This window comes from Echiichthys vipera (genome assembly GCF_963691815.1).
Source record: "Echiichthys vipera genome assembly, chromosome: 12".
Classification (NCBI taxonomy): Eukaryota; Metazoa; Chordata; class Actinopteri; order Perciformes; family Trachinidae; genus Echiichthys; species Echiichthys vipera.
In genome coordinates, this window is record NC_139837.1 from 4,168,382 (window position 1) to 4,188,754 (window position 20,373).

Here is a 20,373-nt window from a genome sequence, read left to right on the forward strand (position 1 = left end):
AAAGTCTCAAAGCTTTCTCCTCACATTTTCCACCCCCAGATATCATACCAATATTCATGCATGCAGAAACGCACTTGGCACACTGATGAGCTGAGCATTTCTGCCTGCTGCCAAATGGGGATGAGAGGTGTGATTGATCTGGTGAGCAAGACCTGGGTCTATCAGACACATTCACCCACCTCATGCATGTGTAAAGTAACTAAGAACGGATGACTTGCCAATTGACCAGAGACGCAGCTTTTACGGCCAATTTTCATGTCTTTGATTCAGTGAAATTTCCTCTGAATATGTTATCATATCCTTTCTTGACACTGAGCATTAGCGGAGTATGTAAAATTCTCAATTCCAATCTTCTAAGATTCATAATCGATTCATAACGTCGATCAAAAAACAATATTTAAAAACTCTTATTCAGGCTTCCAGGACATGATTAACAGACTGATGTCATCAGACCATTATCACAGGAACCTACTCGCTATTCAGTCACTGCCAGGCCGCCTGTCACTGATTCAATATGCAAGGTTTGTAAAATGAAAGTCAAGTATAACAGCAACATGATGAACGCTAACTGCAGTCAAGAGAGCTGTCATTCACTTCTCCGTAGTCGAACCAGCCAGCCCTATATTTGTAGTGTGCCCGTATTCTAACATTTATGGTAAATGCATTAAAACAGGACATGCGAGCTGACATCAAGGTAAACACTTCACTGTCATTCTGTCTCACTCTGCAGTCTAAAACTCTTACCTGCAGAGAGGAGGTGAAGTATTAACTTTACACAAGCACACCACGTGAAATACAACTCTGAAAATTGCGTCGAAAATATTTTTGTTGTCAACGTCCAGTTTTCAGTTTTCAGAATAAAGTGTTGCACAACCAGGCCTAAATACCAAATTTGTAGATCCTAATGAATGTACTAATTAAAAAAATCGTTTTTGAATTGAGAATAGGTTTGAATGGAAAATCGATTCTGAATCGAATTGTGAGACACCCAAAGATTCCCAAGCATGACTTAATTTACCTTCTCATTTCACCATCGCAAGTTTAATTCAAAGCAACTATAGGAGCTATTTCAACCTGTTCTCATTCTGAGGGCATTAAATACTGTCATTTTGTCACGGCCCTCAGTGCACCAGGCTTTCAACTATAAACCCATCTGCAGCGATATTAGATGCTCAGGGCAAGTGTTCCAGGATTAGGAGCACCAAAATCTGCATAAGGTGGTAGGTTGGATCAAACAAACATCGGACTTTCGTCCAGGAGGCCGTGGTTCTTACCCTATTCGTGTCCTGTGGTAATTTTACAAATGTACTTGTTTTACCCACCCATGCAGACACTTTTTCTTTTCCTTCCTTTCTTTTGCCTAAACCTTGACCACAATTACCCCGTGTTTAAAATGGCGACCGTAGTGGAGTATTATGGGTTTGACACTCATGGCTACACAGAGCATTGACAAGTGGCTCCAAAGGATCCTGACTAAACGGCCGTATGTGACGGGTTGGTATGAGAATGGGTTGATCATTCAGAGAAATGCCAGGGCAGGTAACATAAAAATATGTCCCACATGGTTTCCTCCCTTTTGTGTCAGCCAAAAGCTTGCCTCGGTTTTCCCCTCTTGTTTTGGCAGAGCGCTGTTAATTAGGAGCGGGTCATGACAAACATTCCCTTATTCTCCAAAGTTTGTTTTAATATTTGATTTTCCCCCAGGCTAAGTAATTACTGCAAACGCTGTTTGAAAAGGAACCAGGTGCTCGCCGTGAAACTGTAATAACTCTGAGAGAAGAATTGATGTCCATCTATTAAGAAAACCTATACTTGTGGCACAAAGAAACTTTAATTAAATGCTGTTGTGCTTCAGCTGTATGTTTAATAGGGCTATAATTAGGATGTAAAGAATATTGGGTAAGAGTAAATAAATTACCTGTGCTCTGTTTTAACTTTTAGAATAATGGGGAAAAACAATTAATTTCATGATGAGCCCAGATAGCTTTAGATACTTATTTAGGAATTGCTACAGGATAGCTCAGGCACTCATGTCTGTAAAAGTATTTCTCTTCCTGAGAAAATAATACATAAAGCTCAGCACAAATTCGATTATCTTTATGCTCTGTTCATTATCAATTCTCTTGCTCTCATACCCTCTCTCAATTTCTGCTTTGAATGTAACGGTTGCAGAACAATCAGAAATGATCACTATTCGCTTGAATTACTGTAATTCTTTGCATGTGGGAGTCGAACAGTCATCTCTTCATCGTCTGTCGTTAGTACAACATGCAGCCGTCTGTCTTCTAACTGGAAAAAGAAAGTGTGATCCCATAACCAGCATTGGCCTCAGGTGTTATTGACTAGTTCCACCTTATCTAGCAGAACTCTTTCATCTTGCGTTCTCATTTTTTATTCTGTGTTTAGACGAGCGCCTTTAGGGGGAAATCTGAGTGCATACGGTAATGCAAAAGTGTGTGAAATTGGATGTAGTATTCACGTCAGGTGTCTAGGTGGTGCTGTGAAGCCCTGCCACACAACAGCACCCAGAGCTGGTGCATGCGTAGAAACTTCCTTCCACCCCTCTCCCTAACAGCGGAGAAGCAGGACGCTGTACAGTGTGACAGGGATCTGCAGCACGGTCTGCAGCCTCCCACCACCTCGGCTCGACCCAGGACAATTGAATGTCCAACTGGTGGCAATAGTACGACGTGTTTGTTGTTGTTTACCTGTACACTGCACATGGATGTTACATAAACACGTACGCGGCGTGAGCCAGCGTGAGCAGATCAGAGCATACTTTTGCGGGGTTTTTTCCCTTTACACAGAAACACAACGGTGGAGCGTTACTAAGATTTCCACTCTGGAGAAGGCTTCACATTTGTGTATTTTTAAGACCAAAAACGCCATTGCCGTCTAAACGAAGGACACATCTGATAAAATATTTTGTCACCTTCACCCGGGAGCGTTGTCTTGTAAACAGGGCCTAAACCCGCACAGATACACCGGAGACCAAGCTTTTGCAGTGGCTGCTCCTGCAGCTTACCTGTTCATATTAAAACTGCTGGGACCACAGGATCTCTCACTACTGACTAAGGGCGCACTCACACTGTACATCCGTACCTTGCCCAAACAGGTTTCAGGGGTAAAGTCAAGTTCGTTTGACCAGTGTGAGTGCAACCGCACCGCGCCTAGCTGCCGCAGCACGCTTGCTGGCCACGGACCGTGTGGGAGAGGTGGGCTTAAGAACGCTTAAGAGGTGCGCCCTACGAACCACATCCAATAATTGGCGTTGACACCTCGACTTCATCTTAAGTTGTACTTCAATTATTTTACTATCATTATATGAATTGTTGTTTCATGTTCTGTGTTTTGCTCCATATTCATTTGTGTTGATATGTTCTCCTGTTAAGCACTTTGGTCAACTGCACTTGTCAGAAATGTGCTATAGAAATAAAGTTTGACTTGACTTGAATAGAGAAAATATAATTTGAACTCTGCGATTTTCTGTTTTGTCCCTTCTGAATGGCGTTTTCTCTCTTCACTCACTCTCTCAACCACAAAGACGATTAACTTTGCCCATCCTTTTGTGCACGTCAACTCCGCAAACTTATGCAACGGCATGATTCAGGTTATGATAACAAATGCATTAGACACCAAATGACATTTCTCTAACAGCTTTAATACTAAAAAAAGAACCGACTGTCTTTCTAAAAGCACATAACAGATGAAATGATGCCGGCTCAGTAGATTTAACAGGCATTTACAGATGTTTATCATACAAGAATTATCTTCAGAAAAATAATCATAATGACTTTAGGATGTGATTAAATCCAGCTGTCATTACAGAAATACTGGCACTGCTTTATGTCACCATTATGTAATCCAATATTTCTCCGTGTTCGATCTGGGTAAAAAGTCACATGTGCATATGCATTGGATCTGAAAAGTCATCTCATCCAAAAGTAATTCCATCAGTCCTGTAACCCAATACATTATGAATGCTTCCAGAGAACAATATTGATTAGAATCACATTATCGTTGTTTTTAGCGGATCTGTAACTCAAACTCTGATTTTCACAGGCCAATCCAACGGGCTCTCAGCATGCACCGGACTTTGATGATAATTAAAGACAATCTATGAATTCTAATACCCCAGAGATGGTCGTCATTGGTCGCGGTGATGCTTTAAAGCATAACAGGGTTTGCAGATGCAAATCTACAGGAAGCGTTTAAAGATTGTAAATCTGTGAAGCTCAAAATGGCCAATTACTGCGTCCTGCATGTCATTCCTTAAAAGAAAGGGTGATGTTAAGTTAATTTAAAACCGGAACGAACCTAATGTGACCTGGCCACCGTGAAAAGAAAACTGGCATGCAAAAGATTACACCAGCATAACAATTGCTTGTGATTTGTCTTTCTATGTCTTCCTACACGGAAGATCATGGTCAATACTAAAGGCTTCTGCAAAAAATTATATGTATACTTTGCCGGATAATTCATACATGCATGAAATTCCATTAGCTCCACTTGTAAATACAGTTGAGGTCATTAACAGTGCGGCCTCTCCTTTATGAATGGTGAGTTTTTGGACATACGTCGGTTACTCAACCCAAACAAATCAGTGCACTGAGGCAATTAATGCGCTCAGGTTGTAAACACACTAGTGAGTCTTGGTAGTTACTAAAGCAACAAACAGGTTTTAACTGATTATGTTACATTCTCAATTTAATACTGATGCCCATATGACCTACATAAGCAAACCATCAGCAAGAAGCCATTTCTATGTAGTTATTCTTAATGCCTGTACCCAAGGGAGATACCCTGCAAAATCAGACGAAATGAATTATGGCACGCATACCAGAAAAGTCTGTTTACGGCTGATACTGTGCCAGGGTCAGCAAAGAGACAAATAAATTGAATGAATGACAGAAGATAGCTTAAAAAAGGGACAATTGACAGAGTATTCATTTTGTTAATAATTCAACAGCTGGAGACAATTGCAAGATTTGAAAGGATTCAAATACAAAATACAAAAACACTGGTCCCCAGGAAGAAACTCCTGCGTTTAGTGACCCGTCCAGTCCCTACGTGGGTTTTAGTGCTTTTATACTACGTCACCTGATTTTCTTCTTTATTTTGGATATAACTTCTACAGTAATATGTACAGAAGAATTACTTTATTAATGCCGCAACGGGAAATTTTTTCACTCTATTATTATTCATGTTACACACACAGGCCCGAAATACACACACATGCACAAACAGGACCTATATACATGCATTTAATGGAGAGATGTCAGAGTGAGGGGGCTGCCAGTGGACCAGCGCTCCGACCTCTCCAGCCACCAGTCCACGCTCCATTCATGGACCACACAGGGAGTCAAACCAGTGACCCTGCGGTTACCAGCCAAGTCAACTATGGACTGAGCTACTGCCGCCCCAATATATGTGGATTACATAGGAATTACAGATTATGACTTTCGTAGTCATATTTACTTACAATGCATGAGGACAGTCTGTACAATCAATCAATCAATCAATCAATCAATCAATCAATCAGTCAATGACCTTTATTGTAGCTTGTGAGACACTGGGGTTTCCCCTCATTTACAGTGGCGACAATTAAGGGATGACATAATAAAACTGATTATTACATAGCCATAAATAGATGTGCTACATGACCCCATTGCTATGCATCCTGCAAACAGCTGTGTTTAAAAAAGAAAAATAGCTTAAAAATTTTTTTTTTTCACTTGTGCTGCTCGCCAGATCAAGATCGTTATGGCAAAGTCCCTTGAATTTGCAGAGCATTTCCAGAATTATCAGTGGTTGTGACTGTGTTAACAAGGTCGTGGTATTGGTCAATGAGCCTATCACAATTATAGGCTGTGCACACATACAGTACCACTCTGACCTCATGCAGCAGAGCAAGAGCAATGTGTTGTGGTAAGCGTGCAGCTGGCGGTCACTGTGGCCATATTCATTTTTTATATAAATGAGCTAGTCAATTCCCCGTAGGGCAATACTATGTGACGACATGTTTTAAAAAAAACAAGAGGCTGCATTTGCACAGGAGTGCTTCTGACATCAAGTAAATTACATCGAACGATGAATGCCTCTTTGTGGATCGTGAGTAAAAACTGTGCTGACAAATTTGCCCATGAAACCCTTAACTGAGATGATGAATATGTTTATTTCCTGATTACAATGAGATTGTGTCTGGCTGAGTGTATTTATGTATCCATTCAACTTTTTTATGGCCTAGGTATTCCAGGCAAATTCATTCCCTCTTAAGGGAGCAGGAGCTGCACTGTCGAACACGTACAGATAAATACATGAGTGGCAAGGGATTTTTTTTTTCTTCACAAACAGCTGGTATGACAGGTGTTGTTAAAATGATGTAAAACACTTAAAACACAGAACTCTGATCCTGTTGCACAATTAAAAGAAAGGAAATGCTCCTGTCATGGCTTGTTTTTCCTTTATTTTGAGAGTAAATATTAATCAGTCGTGCTCCCCTTTTGCAAAGTAATTAAACTTTCTCTCTTCCATGTCAAGACCCAGCCTGGTCTTGGACCAGTCCCAGCCTGGTCAGATGCGTACATGAACTGATGAAGCCTCTTGGATGAGAGTTCACGTCTTCCTGGCCAAATAACCAAGTCCAGTTGCTTTTGACTGAAATGGCTTTGAGGGTTACGATGACCTGGACATGTGAGAATATTCACAGGCCTCTCTTCCATGGTTTTGCAATGGGTTTTGAGTGTTACAATGTGTTTATTGACAGCGAGCAACAAGAAGAGAGATACCTGGCAGCATTAAGGTTGACAGAGTGGTGGCTCACTTGCATGTTTACTGTTGAAAGTTCTGGTTCAGAGGGGATCAGCCAAATGTCAGGCTTCCCATTCCTTGTGAACTCACTCCTTCACCTCATTTCTAGCAGCACACGCTGGCAGGGGGTCTAGAGAAATCCCTTCCAACAGACTCTCTATGACCTTGAAGACATATTAAAGGAACAAATGACAGAACCGCAACCAAAAAAAAAACTTTTGTCCTACAGTATGTTCCAAATAAATAATGATTTGATAGTTTCCCATTGTTCCAGTCAACAGCAACTCTGACCCATTATAAGAAGCAGCAGTGCATTCTGTTGATGTGGTCATTGAATCTCCATCTAAGGCATGTCCACAGGTTTTTTTTAAAACAGCTTCCATGGTTTGTTCAGTTCAAATAAAAAAGACAAAACCCATTGTAGCACCCCTAACCCTAAGGCCACGTTGGCCAATCAGAAGCCTGTAAAAAGTTGTTACAGTAAGGCTACCTTGCTGCAAGGGCACATCGATCTCTCCATAGCCCATTCTGAGTCCTTTGTTGCCCAATACAGTGGAAGAGTTTACATTACAATACACAAAATGCGGTCTTATTTATGGCACTTAACAGGGGAGAGAACGACGCACACTCTGACATTACAAACCAATAAAACTGAGTTTTCCAAGGATACATTTTCGTTGACGTAAAACTCAGTTTGTGTTTGGACCAAACACAAAGAAAAAGCTCTGTTTAGAACTGAACGGAGCGTCCACCACTGAGACAGGCCGAACACTGTTCTTCTGAACGCAATGCCCACATTGCCATGACAAAGACCTGGATTAAAATGGATAAAGTAAAATTACCAAATTGTCAGTATCAAAGGTCATTTAAAAAAACAAAATTAAAAGTAGTCATTGTGCATGTCCGTCCTCCACAGAGCTGGGTCTGTCTGATGTTCCTGTGTGTTAAAGGGAAGGTTTTTGTTGCCACCGTACTGTACTGGGGAATTGTTGGGTCTATGTAAACCATAAATAAGTCACAGAGTGTGGTCTTTACCTGCTCTCTAAAGTGTCCTCAGATAACTTTTGTTATGATTTGACACTATAAATAAAATTGAATTGAATTGAATTGCATAATGACCAATTTCAGAATCACATATCTTATATTATTAGATTATAATTATTGATTTATTAATGTGTCCGTCACAGTTCATGTTGCATCTGGTAAAAGTGGGGCTCATTTATTCATTTTTTAATTTATTATAGCACAGTAGTGCCGGTAGCTTAATCCATAATACTTAGACTCAGTTTATTTAGATTTTGGAAGTAAATGATGTGGTCAAAGGTAGTGCGGTACTACTTCTCATGTAAAGTAGAAAAGGTTTTCGTTGCCACTGTACTCGAGGGAATTGTTGGGTCTATGTAAATCATAAATAAGTCATAGAGTGTGGTCTTTACCTAGTTTGTGTCCTGAGATAACTTTTGTTATGATATGGCACTGTAAATAAAATTGAATTGAATTGAATTAAAGTACAAGTACAGTACTTGAGTAAATGTACTTAGTTACATTCCACCACTGTAGACGACGCCTCTTTTTCAAATCTAACCCATGTTCCAGAGCATCGAACCACATGAGCTAGAAAAGCATCTGTGGCATTCCAGTGAATTCAGCAGCACAGACAGTCATCAGCTGTGGCCCATTAGACCCAAACGTGGAGGTGCACCAGACTTTATTAAAAAACTTTTCGCTCCATGAGTTTGTTTGCTGGTCGTCCTGTTACACATTAACAGCTGTGCATCCTCGATTCAAGCCAAACTCAACGCTGTCTCCATTTATTTTGTTATTTCATAGTTTTCATCGTTTTACTCCTGATATATTCAAAGTAGCGTTAAGACATTGTCTCCTGTTTACTCCCGTGGGAAATGTGTGAGACTAATGCTGTGATATTAATGAGACTTTAGTGTTTGAAGAAAGCTAAAGTTAGAAAATTAAAATTGGTTTTAAAGGTTTTCTGTCTCTTCTGTTGCGAAATTTAAATTTCTTATGAGTGTGACATCAAACTATGGCTTTTGCCTTATCCTGAAATCTGTGCTGTGTGTTTGTCACCCTGTTTACAAATAGCCAAGAGATTTAAACAACTTTAAAATGAACCTTTTTGCATATTCTTTAAACCAGTCACAAACAAAGGCTCATGTACTCCTGAGTTGATTCCCGGCACATAAAAAAGATGTGCAGATGGAACAATGTGTACACTAGTAGGGGTTGGAGGGGCTGAATGATGCGACTCCAGGAGGATGCCATATTTAAGCACCTGCACTGATGCTCTATCTTTTATCCCCCCCTCCCCGCCTTTGCAAATGTGTTTTATTCCACTGCTGTGTCTCATTACACAAGAACAGCACTACCAGCTGTGGGAGGCAGATGTTCTATTGTAGAGCACGGCAACTCCTCAAGTGGCTAGCATCCATCTGAGTGCCTCTGTTGCAGCTGGCAGCCACAGCTGAACCAGGACAATCCATCTCGATGAGGAGAATAGGTCTGGAGTGAGAAAGATGGTGTATGGGAGGATTGTGCTAAACAGAACATGGCAACAGGCAACCCTGTTGTTATTCCCCAAGGGAAGACACACACTAGATGGGAGACAGGTCAGGGGGCTGTGACATAAGTGACATCACTGACTGACAGTGGCAATCAAGTCAGCTTACCAGCACTGAAATGCAAATATAGATGTTGGCTTGCCCTGTAGCCCCTGCAGCTAAAGGCAGCTAATGGAGGCAGAGAGGTAGTAGGGAAAGTATGGGGGCAGCTGGTGGCCAGTGTCCAGTCGGTCTGTGTTGGCTTTTGTTTTCGATAATACATGCCAGCGGACAGCAGATGCTGTAGGGACAGCTGAGATCTATCACCACAGCCTAAAGCCATGTTCATCGGTCCTCTCCCAAACCTTTTACTGGGCGTCCTCTAAAGCTGTCCTGTGTAACACAATGCAACACCACCAAATGTTTAAAGGTTCGATATTGTAAAAAGTGAGATTTCCATGTCTTTGTTGATTACAAGGCAGTTTGAGGTGCAAACAGCCTGTTATTAGAGTTTAGATTCTCTGCGAGAGCCGGAGACCGAACTCGAGTTGGCCGAGTTCCCACCACTATCCTCAGGTGGGGTCTTAATCATGCATGTTAATTTTTACAATGAATTATGAAACGCAACACTGTCGTCACCGGGACTGTTTTGACGTGTGTACACTGTTTACGTGCCAAATGGAGCTTGAAGACTTAAAGACAAAAATAAAAGCGGGAGAATTACCAGTGAGAAAGTTTGGACTTTAGCAGTTTACCTCACACTCCAGTCAGAGCTAGGAGAGAAGCTGGAGACCGGCAGTGCTTGAGCACATTGACAACATTGCACCTGACATAATGAGCTTTCTGGTCACTTTTTTGGAGCCATTCTGCAATGTCCAGAGAGAACTGGAAAGGGACAAATATGCCACCATGAACCTGGCATTAGAGACTGAAGAGACACTGCCAGCACTCTCCCACTGACTTTCAAGCCTTTGTAGTTGAAAACGTCAGTTATAACGGCCAACTTGTTAAAAATATGTCGGATCAAATATGGCCTGGGATCATAATTACTGTCAATGGCTCGGGCTTGGACAGAACGTGCACGGACTAGGATTGGATGGGGCTGGATTTTTTTGGGCCCGACCTAAGCTCTAGCCTGTATTCAGAAACGTCCTCTATGGTTGTGATGTCCGAACTGCACTGAAAGTGTTGCTACAGGGCAACTCACTCTGAATATCTTGGCTTTTGAAAACAACATACAAGGCTCACGTATAGAATCAATTACAACAATATAATAAAAAAACTAAATTATTGTATGAGCAAAACATATTACATTTAGTCTTCAATCTTCAAACTTTGTTCACTGGACATTTTTGACTCTTCAACATTTGTGTTAATCATGATTTAATTTGTGTCTCTGAGCCGTGCTATTACAGAGTTTGGAGTCATCAGGCTTTCACTGGCCACACGTGATCCTTCCTGCATCAGCCACAGCACGCTCCATTCGCCAAAAAACGTGTGGTTTGAAAGCGTACTTAAGAAGAAAGGTCAGAGCTGTCTTCATATGACATCATCAGATATGTTGTTGTCTGTTGGCTCCGCATGGTAAATTGTTTGATTCAAAAACGGGGATATGATCCGTTGTCTAACTGACCCCAATTACAGTGCGGTCTTTTGCAGGCTGTCACAGGCAGCGTATGCAACGCTTCACATTCAAGGATGTGTTTCACAAACAGTTGGTTGACAGTGTGTTGCCGGTGGAAGCATCACGTACAGGATGAACTCCCACCCCACAAGGCAAAAAAAATCACACAGGAGCTGTCGCCGACGAGTGACGGGAACAGACTTTGAGAGTCTGAGGTGACACTGATGCACACATGTGCCTCTGGGCTCACTTACTCAGATGTTCATACCAAGATCTGGAATGTAAGGCTCCAGCTTTCACATCTGCTCACATCTCATGTCCCTTTCCCCCTAGATGTCTTTTTTAAAAATGCAGGGTAGCGGTAGGTCTAGGCAACAAAACTTACTAAGGTTAAGAGAGTTTCAAACAATTATTAAGGATTTAAAAAAGCATGTGTGTCACTTATGTATGTGACATTAGTTAAGTAACTGATATATCGGTAAGAATTGAGATATGTTGTTTCTAGCAGCCCCTTTGGGAGTAAGCTGTAACTGCAGGTGAGCCACTGGGACCTCATGTCTCGGACACATAAGAGTGAGCCTGACTCTAAATTTAGACTTGAATGTTCCCTCTCATTGCACTTTTACTTTTCAGAAGTTGGAACTTTACTGATTTCCAAGTACAAGTGAACGCAGCATAACCGACAGTGATGAGCTCTAGCTCAGGTCCCATGGACAGGCGCTCTCGTCGTATGCCACCATGGGCTCAGTGGCCGAGCACGGTATTGCAGCACCCGCCTGTTTGTGTGGTGGTCCTGTACCCGGAAGCACATTCACCCATTCACTCCCATATATGTGGGGAAGTGATCACCTCCCAAAATCTTTTTTGGATACCAATCAAAAGCCTCATAATTATCTTTAGACTCTCTACTAAAAAATGTATGTGACCAGACTTTTAGAGCCTACCAAAAATAGAGTTATGGGCAGGAGAACGGGTGAGTGCAGCTAAAAAGAGCTGTAGTGAAACACATCTAGCAGCTAGGTGCCCTCTCCGTAGAGCCCAGTGCAAGGCTCCGGCAGCAACATAACTCTTCTACTCAAACTTTTTGTGCATTGTGTCCGATGTTTTTGCTATTGGTTTTCGTCGTTTTTCTTGTTGTTGGTGCTCGGCACTCGAGCATGGGCGCTGGAACGCGCAGATTTCTACATCCAGTAAGTCCTCCCGCGTTCAAGAGAACTAAAAACCGCAGCGTGCTTAGGGGAGCCTGCGCTACTGAGCAGCTTTCCATAGGTATGCATGGGCGACATTTTTTTGTCCGCTCTCCATTCTTTTTCTACGTCCATGCTCCAGCTGGGCGGACCAACGGCTGACTGACGCAGCACATTTTCATCTAGAGAGGGGAAGTCGTCACAGACACACGGACTAGAGTAAAGATAGTAGAAGTGCTTTCATTAGTGGGTCTTTTTTTAACTCACTCTTTGATGGATTGTATCTTAACAAGACAGTTAACTAGATGAAAATCTAACGGATTATATCTTTGAGTACGAAAGTAAAATTAAGTCAACATTGACTTTTTCTACACAGGACATGGTCAGCGGTCTCCTGGGTGAATGTCCTGTGTTTGGACTTTGGAGCTCTTTATACTAGGTCATCCCACAGCGCCCGGTTGAAGCCTGGTGCGTCACATACAGACGCTAAAAGTTTATCTTTTGTCTGTATCAGACACTGAGGGTCACTGACCAAGCTGGCGTATTTGTCTGATATTATAGTTATCAAATATTTGTTTTAGTAACTGCAGTAAACTGCTTGAGATTGTGTCTGTGACATATTTTTGAACCAGCGGCTGACAGTCAGATCAGATTAGTGAACTGCTAAGCGACATCCAGCATAATTGCAGAGCAGCCAGCCGCGACCCAGTACATCGGCTCTTAGCCTAAATGTGTCTTTTAGACTTAGTATTCTGTTAAAAGTGTATATCCTGCCCATCAGAAGAACAATTCCATGATACTGTCAATGATTTATAAGTCAGGGTCCATATTAAAAGGCAATAAACCGTGAATATTGCCATTTTAAATAACAGTGAATCTGTTAAAGTATTGTCTGCTGCAGTGCACAGGGCCTTACTTATAGAAGATTAATGTATTATCGCTCCCTTTCTCACACTTTATGAGTGGCTTTTAAAGTTGATTAAATATGCGATATCTATCCCTGTGTTTCTTTCGATGCTCAAGATGACTGAATGATTCTGTAACTTTGAAAAAAATGAAGACTTGAAAAACTGGTTCGCTCATATGTGAAAAGAAAACTTATTTAAAAATTCCTATCCAATATTTTGGCTGAAGTGAGCATTGGTTTGAGTGAGTCATGGCATCAGTTGAGGTGGAGCTTCCCCGTTGCTCATTTTAAAAATGATTCAACTTGACGGTCAGCTGGTAATGTGTTTGCCTTCACTGTTGCTGATTAATCAGCTGATCCACTTCTTTAACACAGGCTTGTTGTTGCTGCCACTTCTGTTGTAATGCACAGGCAGGAGAATAAATCAATCATGCCTTGAATTTGTGTGGCACTCTCGACTGTGTGTGTGTGTGTGTGTGTGTGTGTGTGTGTGTGTGTGCGTGTGTGTGTGTGTGTGTGTGTGTGTGTGTGTGTTTATTGAGTTAAAACTCAGACAAGATACAGTAAACTAAGATAAAAGACAGGAGTGCACATTATGAAGAAAGGAAAACTCTTTAAATCTTTAGAATCGAACCATATGAAAGAAGCAGAAGGAAACAATGTCAGTGAAACTCAAGGTTCACTTAAGCAAAATAACACAAGAGACTATGCTTTACCGTTGTTGTTGTTGTTGGCACAACAGCAATGCGGCCAGCCACAACTGAGTACGTCTGCATTGTATTGTTCCCTCAGCCATATTTTATTGACTGCGGTTCTATACACAAATTAACTAAAGATAAGATAAATGTATAAACTGTTGTGTAAAGAAAATGGAAACGGAACGAATATTGCTTTTATTCTTATGTAAGTTATCTTATTTTCTTACTTTTACCACTTTAACCATCCAGGTTCCCCACACATATTAATATGAATAATTCTATCAGCACTGTGGCGTCTTCCAGATGTGTTTTTAATGGTTACTAGCAGTTGTACTTATCTGTGTCCTGGGTCACAGAAAGGCTGATTAACAGAAACACAGTTTTGCGATGCTGATAGTAGAGGGCAAGCAGGGTAGAGACATTTATGTGTACTGATGACTAGCTGATGCCAGGTGTCACAGCCAATTGGGAGCAAAGGATCTTTGGAGGACAGAAGCGCCTTAGCCTGTCCGTCCGAGGGGAACTGATATTGGCTGACTCACCGGAAACGGGCACGGAGTCGTTGGGGAAGCTCAGGTCGTCCTCGGCTACCCAGGAGAAGCTCCAGTACCCTCCAGGAATGCCAGCAGCAGTCCTACCTGCCAACGGTTCACCTGCAAGAACAGCAAATACACATTTTACTGTCAGAGCACATGTGGCAGAGACTTAGCCAAGTGGTCTGAAATTCATTATTAAAATGTTAAAGCATTCAATTAATCAATGATTACTCCTTGCTGTGTTTATTTGTGCTGTCCTGTTACCATTGATTTGGCACCCATGCTGAGGCCCCATTTATTTGGTGGCCCAACTCACTCAGGCTCCATTCGCCTTATTACCATCTGTAAATATTACATAATCTCACAGTTTGATCTTATTGCTAAAAACGTAAGAAAAAAGGCGTTTTTAAGTCCATGAAATGTCCACGGTATTGGTACTGCAGATGAAAAGCTGGAAAATTAAAGCAGTGACACACTGAACTTGAGTCATACTTTAAAAAAATCAACCAAGGGCTCATATGAATTGGTTATTGGATATCGATAGGCTGCATAATTACCTGAGGACAAGTTTGGCTGATTTTGTTTGACTCTGTCCTCACCTTCCGAACTCTAGACTAATTATCACAAGATCGTACCCCCACCTTCGCACACTGCCATGACCCACACACACACACACACACACTCCCACACACTATCTTTCTTACTTTGTCCTTAGTCCGTGGATAATTGGCACGCAGTCACAGACCGATACGCCATTGCCTAGCAAGGAGACTACTGCTACATAAATCATGCAGTCCTTAAAAATTAGCCTTAAAAAAAAAATTCACTCTGAATGCTGGCTTTCATGGCACTGAACAGAGCACATTTTGGTTTTGGCCGCGCTATTTGTTGCACTATTACTGGTGAATTTTTTCATAGAATGAAGTCCACTATTAAAAGGGAAACTTTCCTGATCTTAAACCAGTCCAATGTGGGAAGTGTGTGCAGTTGAACAGTGTTTGGCTTCCCTTTTATGGCAGAAATCTCTGCGGAGGGGTAGCAGCAGAGGTCTCCCAAAACCGCGCAATGTTAGATGTTATCAAGTGGATCTCTGTAGACTATTCAGTTCATTAGCTCACATTACCCACGTTGATTTCAAAAAATTGGAAAATATTCCTTTAAGGGCCTTCCATTAATCCATATAGATGAAGAATGCTACATTTTTGACAATAAGTACTGGAATACTGTTAATAAGATATATTTAATAGTGGTATTAGCCACAGATTTAAGCTTTATTTCTGTGATCTTCTAGCAATTCACATGCAAGTCTTAACACAAAACACATGAAATTGGATTTTTGAACATCAGACCGCATTTGGAGGTGGTTTGAAATGCAACACCAATTGGATTTCCAGAGACGCGTCTCAGTCCAGACACTCAAATTGGATTTCAGAGTGTCTTTTCTATCGCAATGTAACACACAATGACAATGTCAAATCCAGAGTGACACTAGTGCTGAGCAGAATACATGCTGCTACTCGCAGAGCGCAATGCGGGAGAACAACAGTCTGTGGAAAGATGGACTTCTATTTCCTGTGCTTCTACATTGGAAAACTGCATCACCAGCGTACAGTAGCTACATAGTTATTGAAGTCTATGTTGTTGCTACAGCTACCGATGCAAATAGACGGGTGATGTCTGGACACACACATTCGATCTGATCACTTGCAAATAATGGTCTGTTTTAAAGATTTGTCACCTATCCCAAGTGCCATTACCATTCTCAACTCAACCAATGATAAGTAATCCAAAAACATGGCAGGAATCGCTGTTGCTGTTGCTGTTTGAATTGTCCCTTACTGATGTGTCTGCTTTTAACGAACTGCCTGATGGGAATGTAAGAAGGAGAATGTAAGCAGTCAACATGTCAGTGAAATGTTTACCTCGTTTGAAATAAAATCCTTTAACCCTTACAAAAGGATAACTGTCTGCTTTTGATATTAAACAAACTGTGATGTGAAATGATAGCTCAACATTTACATCTTGTGTCTTTTAAGCCTTAATGGTTAGGATACGCACAAAGTGACATGCTCACAAGATGAGCCAAGCACAAGTGTGTTTAGCTATGAAGTGTTTTTATGAATTAAGTCAACAGAGTCAAGAAAAAACCATCAATAATTGGCACAAATTAATTTCAAGAAAAAATGAGTTACAGTGCTGAGTAGCCCCTTTGCTGGCCTGAAATTTGCTTTTTTATATGACTATGATTCTGAAAGGGGGAGTTCTTTGAAATCAAACATAGTCCTGAATGAGCCTTTCACTAACCTGACTCCACCAGATGGATTGATTCGCATTTGCTCAGCATATCCATCTGAGAACTCTCGTTTGGAGATCTTTTGGGAAGGGGCGAAAACACTGGTAGCTGATTGGATAAATTATCTGTCTATCTATCACCAACCTATGTGCCGGATCAACCAATCAGATCAATGAAGTGTATGATGTGCTAACAGTGTAGAGGCAAAGCTCAGAAACAAAAACAACATGTCTGTAAAGGATATTTGCCGTTTGTGTAATACAAATTTACTGATAAACAATTTAACAATTTAATTTGCCTGTTCCATACTCCAACAGAAGGATCCAAGAGGAGAAAAAAAAGCGTTAGCGAGCGTCTTGCTCGATAGCTGCGCTCATCTCATCCGCGGAAGGCACCGTGTTGTTTACACTCAACAGTCGCTTCTCGTTGCGTCACACTTCTCTTCTTCTGTCTAAAAACAACGCTGAATGGCTTGGCCGCTTGGACAAGCATCCTCAAATTTTCTCTGGCGCGCATTACCAGACTGATCTGTGAGTAAAATAAAAATGGAGCTTGCGTGATCAAGATGGTCTCACGAGGCTAGGACATCGCCGCATGCTGTTGAGAACCTGCTTTTCCCTACTGATGGCCTGGCAAGAGGGGCTGACTCTGGCCCAAGCAGAGGGCTTGATTTGGGGTCAACAGCTGTGGCTGCAGGGGGAACTGGATGGCTGCTTGGATACAGCATGAGCTGTCTGGCTGTTGAGAGAGGTGGCTTGCTTTCTGACTGACTTACAGCTGGGGGCAGACAAGCTGAATTGCTGAGTGGCTATTACCGGAGTGGTATTGTGGGGCATGTTGGCAGTATGTCCTGATATGAACAGGTCAAAGCGAGAGGCAGGCATGAGCCTCCACATGAAGCTCTTTAACAGTCAATCTACGCTCCAAGCCTGACTCATGGAACAAAACAAATAACGTTTGATATATAAGAAGCAAATGGAATTAGCTCACCCTCACGGAAAAAAAAGGAGCCAGTTAAGGTGGTTCAGGTGTCTGAGCAGGATGTGTCTCCTGGTGATGCTATTTTGAAAGTGTGCAGCTGGGAGGAGACACCAGGGCAGACCCAGAACATTCTGAAAGGGTAACATACAGCCTACTGTGTCTTAGCTGGCCTGGAAACACCTCAGAAGCCCCTAGACAGAGCTAGAAGGCCCTGCTGGAAAGGAGGACATCTAGGTTACCTTGCTTTGTCTCCTGGACACAGAGACATTTTAATTGGATTAGTGAACATTTGTAATTAAATCCTCAAGGTGTGCCCATATGACTGGATTAATGCTATAATCTGTTAGTTTATGTGTGTATGGGTATGTGTACTGTATGTCTAGGTATATATGTACTGTATGGATAGTATATACACATAGTATATACTGTATCTATACAATTGTTTCTCTTCTTTTATTTTGGATTATTTCCTTTAATTATTTATGTATTTTTTCTCAAGTTGTGATTATTGAATTATTCTTTTGTATTTTTTGTGATTCTGTCTCTTTCAGCAAATCCACTTGGGTTACTGTCCTTGTCACAAAATATGTATTTATGTTACAAGTCAATAAAAATATCTAATAGCAGTTGAATGTTTGAAACATACATGACCTGTGTATCAATTGTCTATCTACTCTGAACGGACCCAGCGAGTTACCTTTAAACCAAAGCAACCTTGATGTTCACCACTGTCATACAAACTGCTGAGTTAGCTTTTGGAAAGTTGGTTGATGTCTTCAGCTCCCTTATGACGTGTCAAAACTACAGATCACAGGGGGGAAGGATGTAGAACACAGCTGACACAACCTTGCACATAATGATGAATGCATAATGAGAGGCAGTTATGCACTATTAAATCAGACAAATTAGTACTATTGCTCTAAAATTTGAATAATGCTTTAATGCTATTCAATTTAATTTCTTTGCAAATGAAAAGGGCAAAATGTGGAAATGAGAAAAAGTCTGATTTAGGCTGAATTTCCATTGATGCTCGATGGCTTTTTATGGCTGTAGAAATGAACATGATGTTGAATAAAGCCCCTTCTTTCACAAACCGATTCCAAATATGACCGTTTTCCTGGCAAAAGTCTAATCAAAATATCGTGTTAATATGCAAGACTGAGCCAGATTTTCTCTGCTACTGGAATCTGAGTTATGCTACCGTTTTAGCTAAGCTCCAACCGACCACAAAATTATAATAACGGTCCTCTAATGGGACAGAAATGAGGATGTCAAAAACAAATAAGGAGACTGGTGTGGCAGATTGTTTCCACTGCTAAATCAAATTTATTAATCAAATCACAGCTCATTCAGGTTCGTTGTGACAATTTCATAAATCAGACACAGAGGTTAATCTGCAGGTGAGGGAATCTGGACATATTTCGAGGCACGCTTGGTACATTAGGTCTCCTGCCTCTTTAATTGAACCATTCGATCTCTAAAGATAACCTGTCAACACAACGTTATCAGGTTTTTCCTTGTGTCTTTACTAATTCATGGGTTACGTGTTTCTGTTAGGTACCGGTGAAAATCCTCGCTGTAATAATGTTCTTTCAAATGCACTCATGGAAAACTGGCAACCCTGTAGTCCACAAAAGTATCTGCATAACAAACACAACCACTCCTGTGCACACAGTCAGCAGTCCATGTATGATGCACCACCACAGAGGAGAGTCAACGCAGCTCAGTGAACAGTCTAATTCTGTCCCACCCCCACTCTGAAATCCTTCAAATGCTTAGTGGATTTATCAATGAGGCTTGACTCAACCTGTCACTTACACATTGCTGTGCAGGATCATACAACTCTCTCAGTCTGCGTCTTTTTTACTCACGATCGCTCAGATGTCCATATCTACGTCTTCTGTTTGAGTAAGACTGAAGATGATAGATTCCTGCAATATCCTTGAGGAGAGACACAAAGGACGTCTAGCAAGGTAAGAGGAACCCTTCTAAGGGGACAGTAGTATGCATTATGTAAAAGGTGTTTGAGGGATTTGTTTCAAGCATGCAAGGATCCAAAAATGAAGCCAATTAGCCATGAAGAAGGGGCTAACTCCCATTAGTGTACTCATAGTTGACCCAGGGCTGTAGTACTTGTCCGGTCTCTCGAACACTTTCTTTTAAAATCTCAAGGCCTCTATTAACCAGAGAAGGAAACCAAAAATATGGAATATTCATTGAGGGATTTTTGCATTGAAACGCAGCGCCAACATGAATATTCACGTTCCGTCCAGTCCACCGAAAAGTTCCCTGTAGTTTGGGAAATCAGGAAACGGTGCAGCACTAACATTGTGGATGGCAAGCAGAGACGGACATCCTTGAGCAGAAATTAATAAAGAGGCTCTTTTGAATGGCGAGTTTGTCTTCAAAGGCTTAACAGATGATTCTCCCATCAGACCAAAGTTATATGAATTTACTGTCCATGTAAATTGAATTGCCACGAGTGCGTCCAGTCTCAAATACCACTTGCTGGCCAAGCATACAGCTGATGCAGAGAGCCTCCCTCCCCATCGCCAAAGTCGGACCATTTGCACTACATCATAGTGATTACATTCAGGTCAATATGCCCTTTCAGCATATTTTTTAAGCATGGAGAACCTTTGAGGTTATTCTGGAGAATAATCAGGAAAGTATTAGTCACTGTTTTGGATCATGCAATAATAATAAACATACATTTGCATGAAGCAAGCATATTTGTCCACTCCAATGTTAATACGATTATTAAAACTTGATGAATATCATT

General features: G+C 41.3%; 1 protein-coding gene across 1 annotated transcript in view; it reads right to left on the reverse strand.

Annotated features, from left to right (window-relative positions):
• Positions 1–20,373, reverse strand: part of alk (ALK receptor tyrosine kinase) — a gene marked incomplete at both ends in the record, with an annotated part of 434,353 nt that overhangs the window by 250,237 nt on the left and 163,743 nt on the right. Inside the window, one exon of the mRNA XM_083924532.1 lies at positions 14,324–14,434. Within this exon, the coding sequence (XP_083780658.1) occupies positions 14,324–14,434 (111 nt within the window). The remainder of the gene's footprint in view (positions 1–14,323; positions 14,435–20,373) is intronic.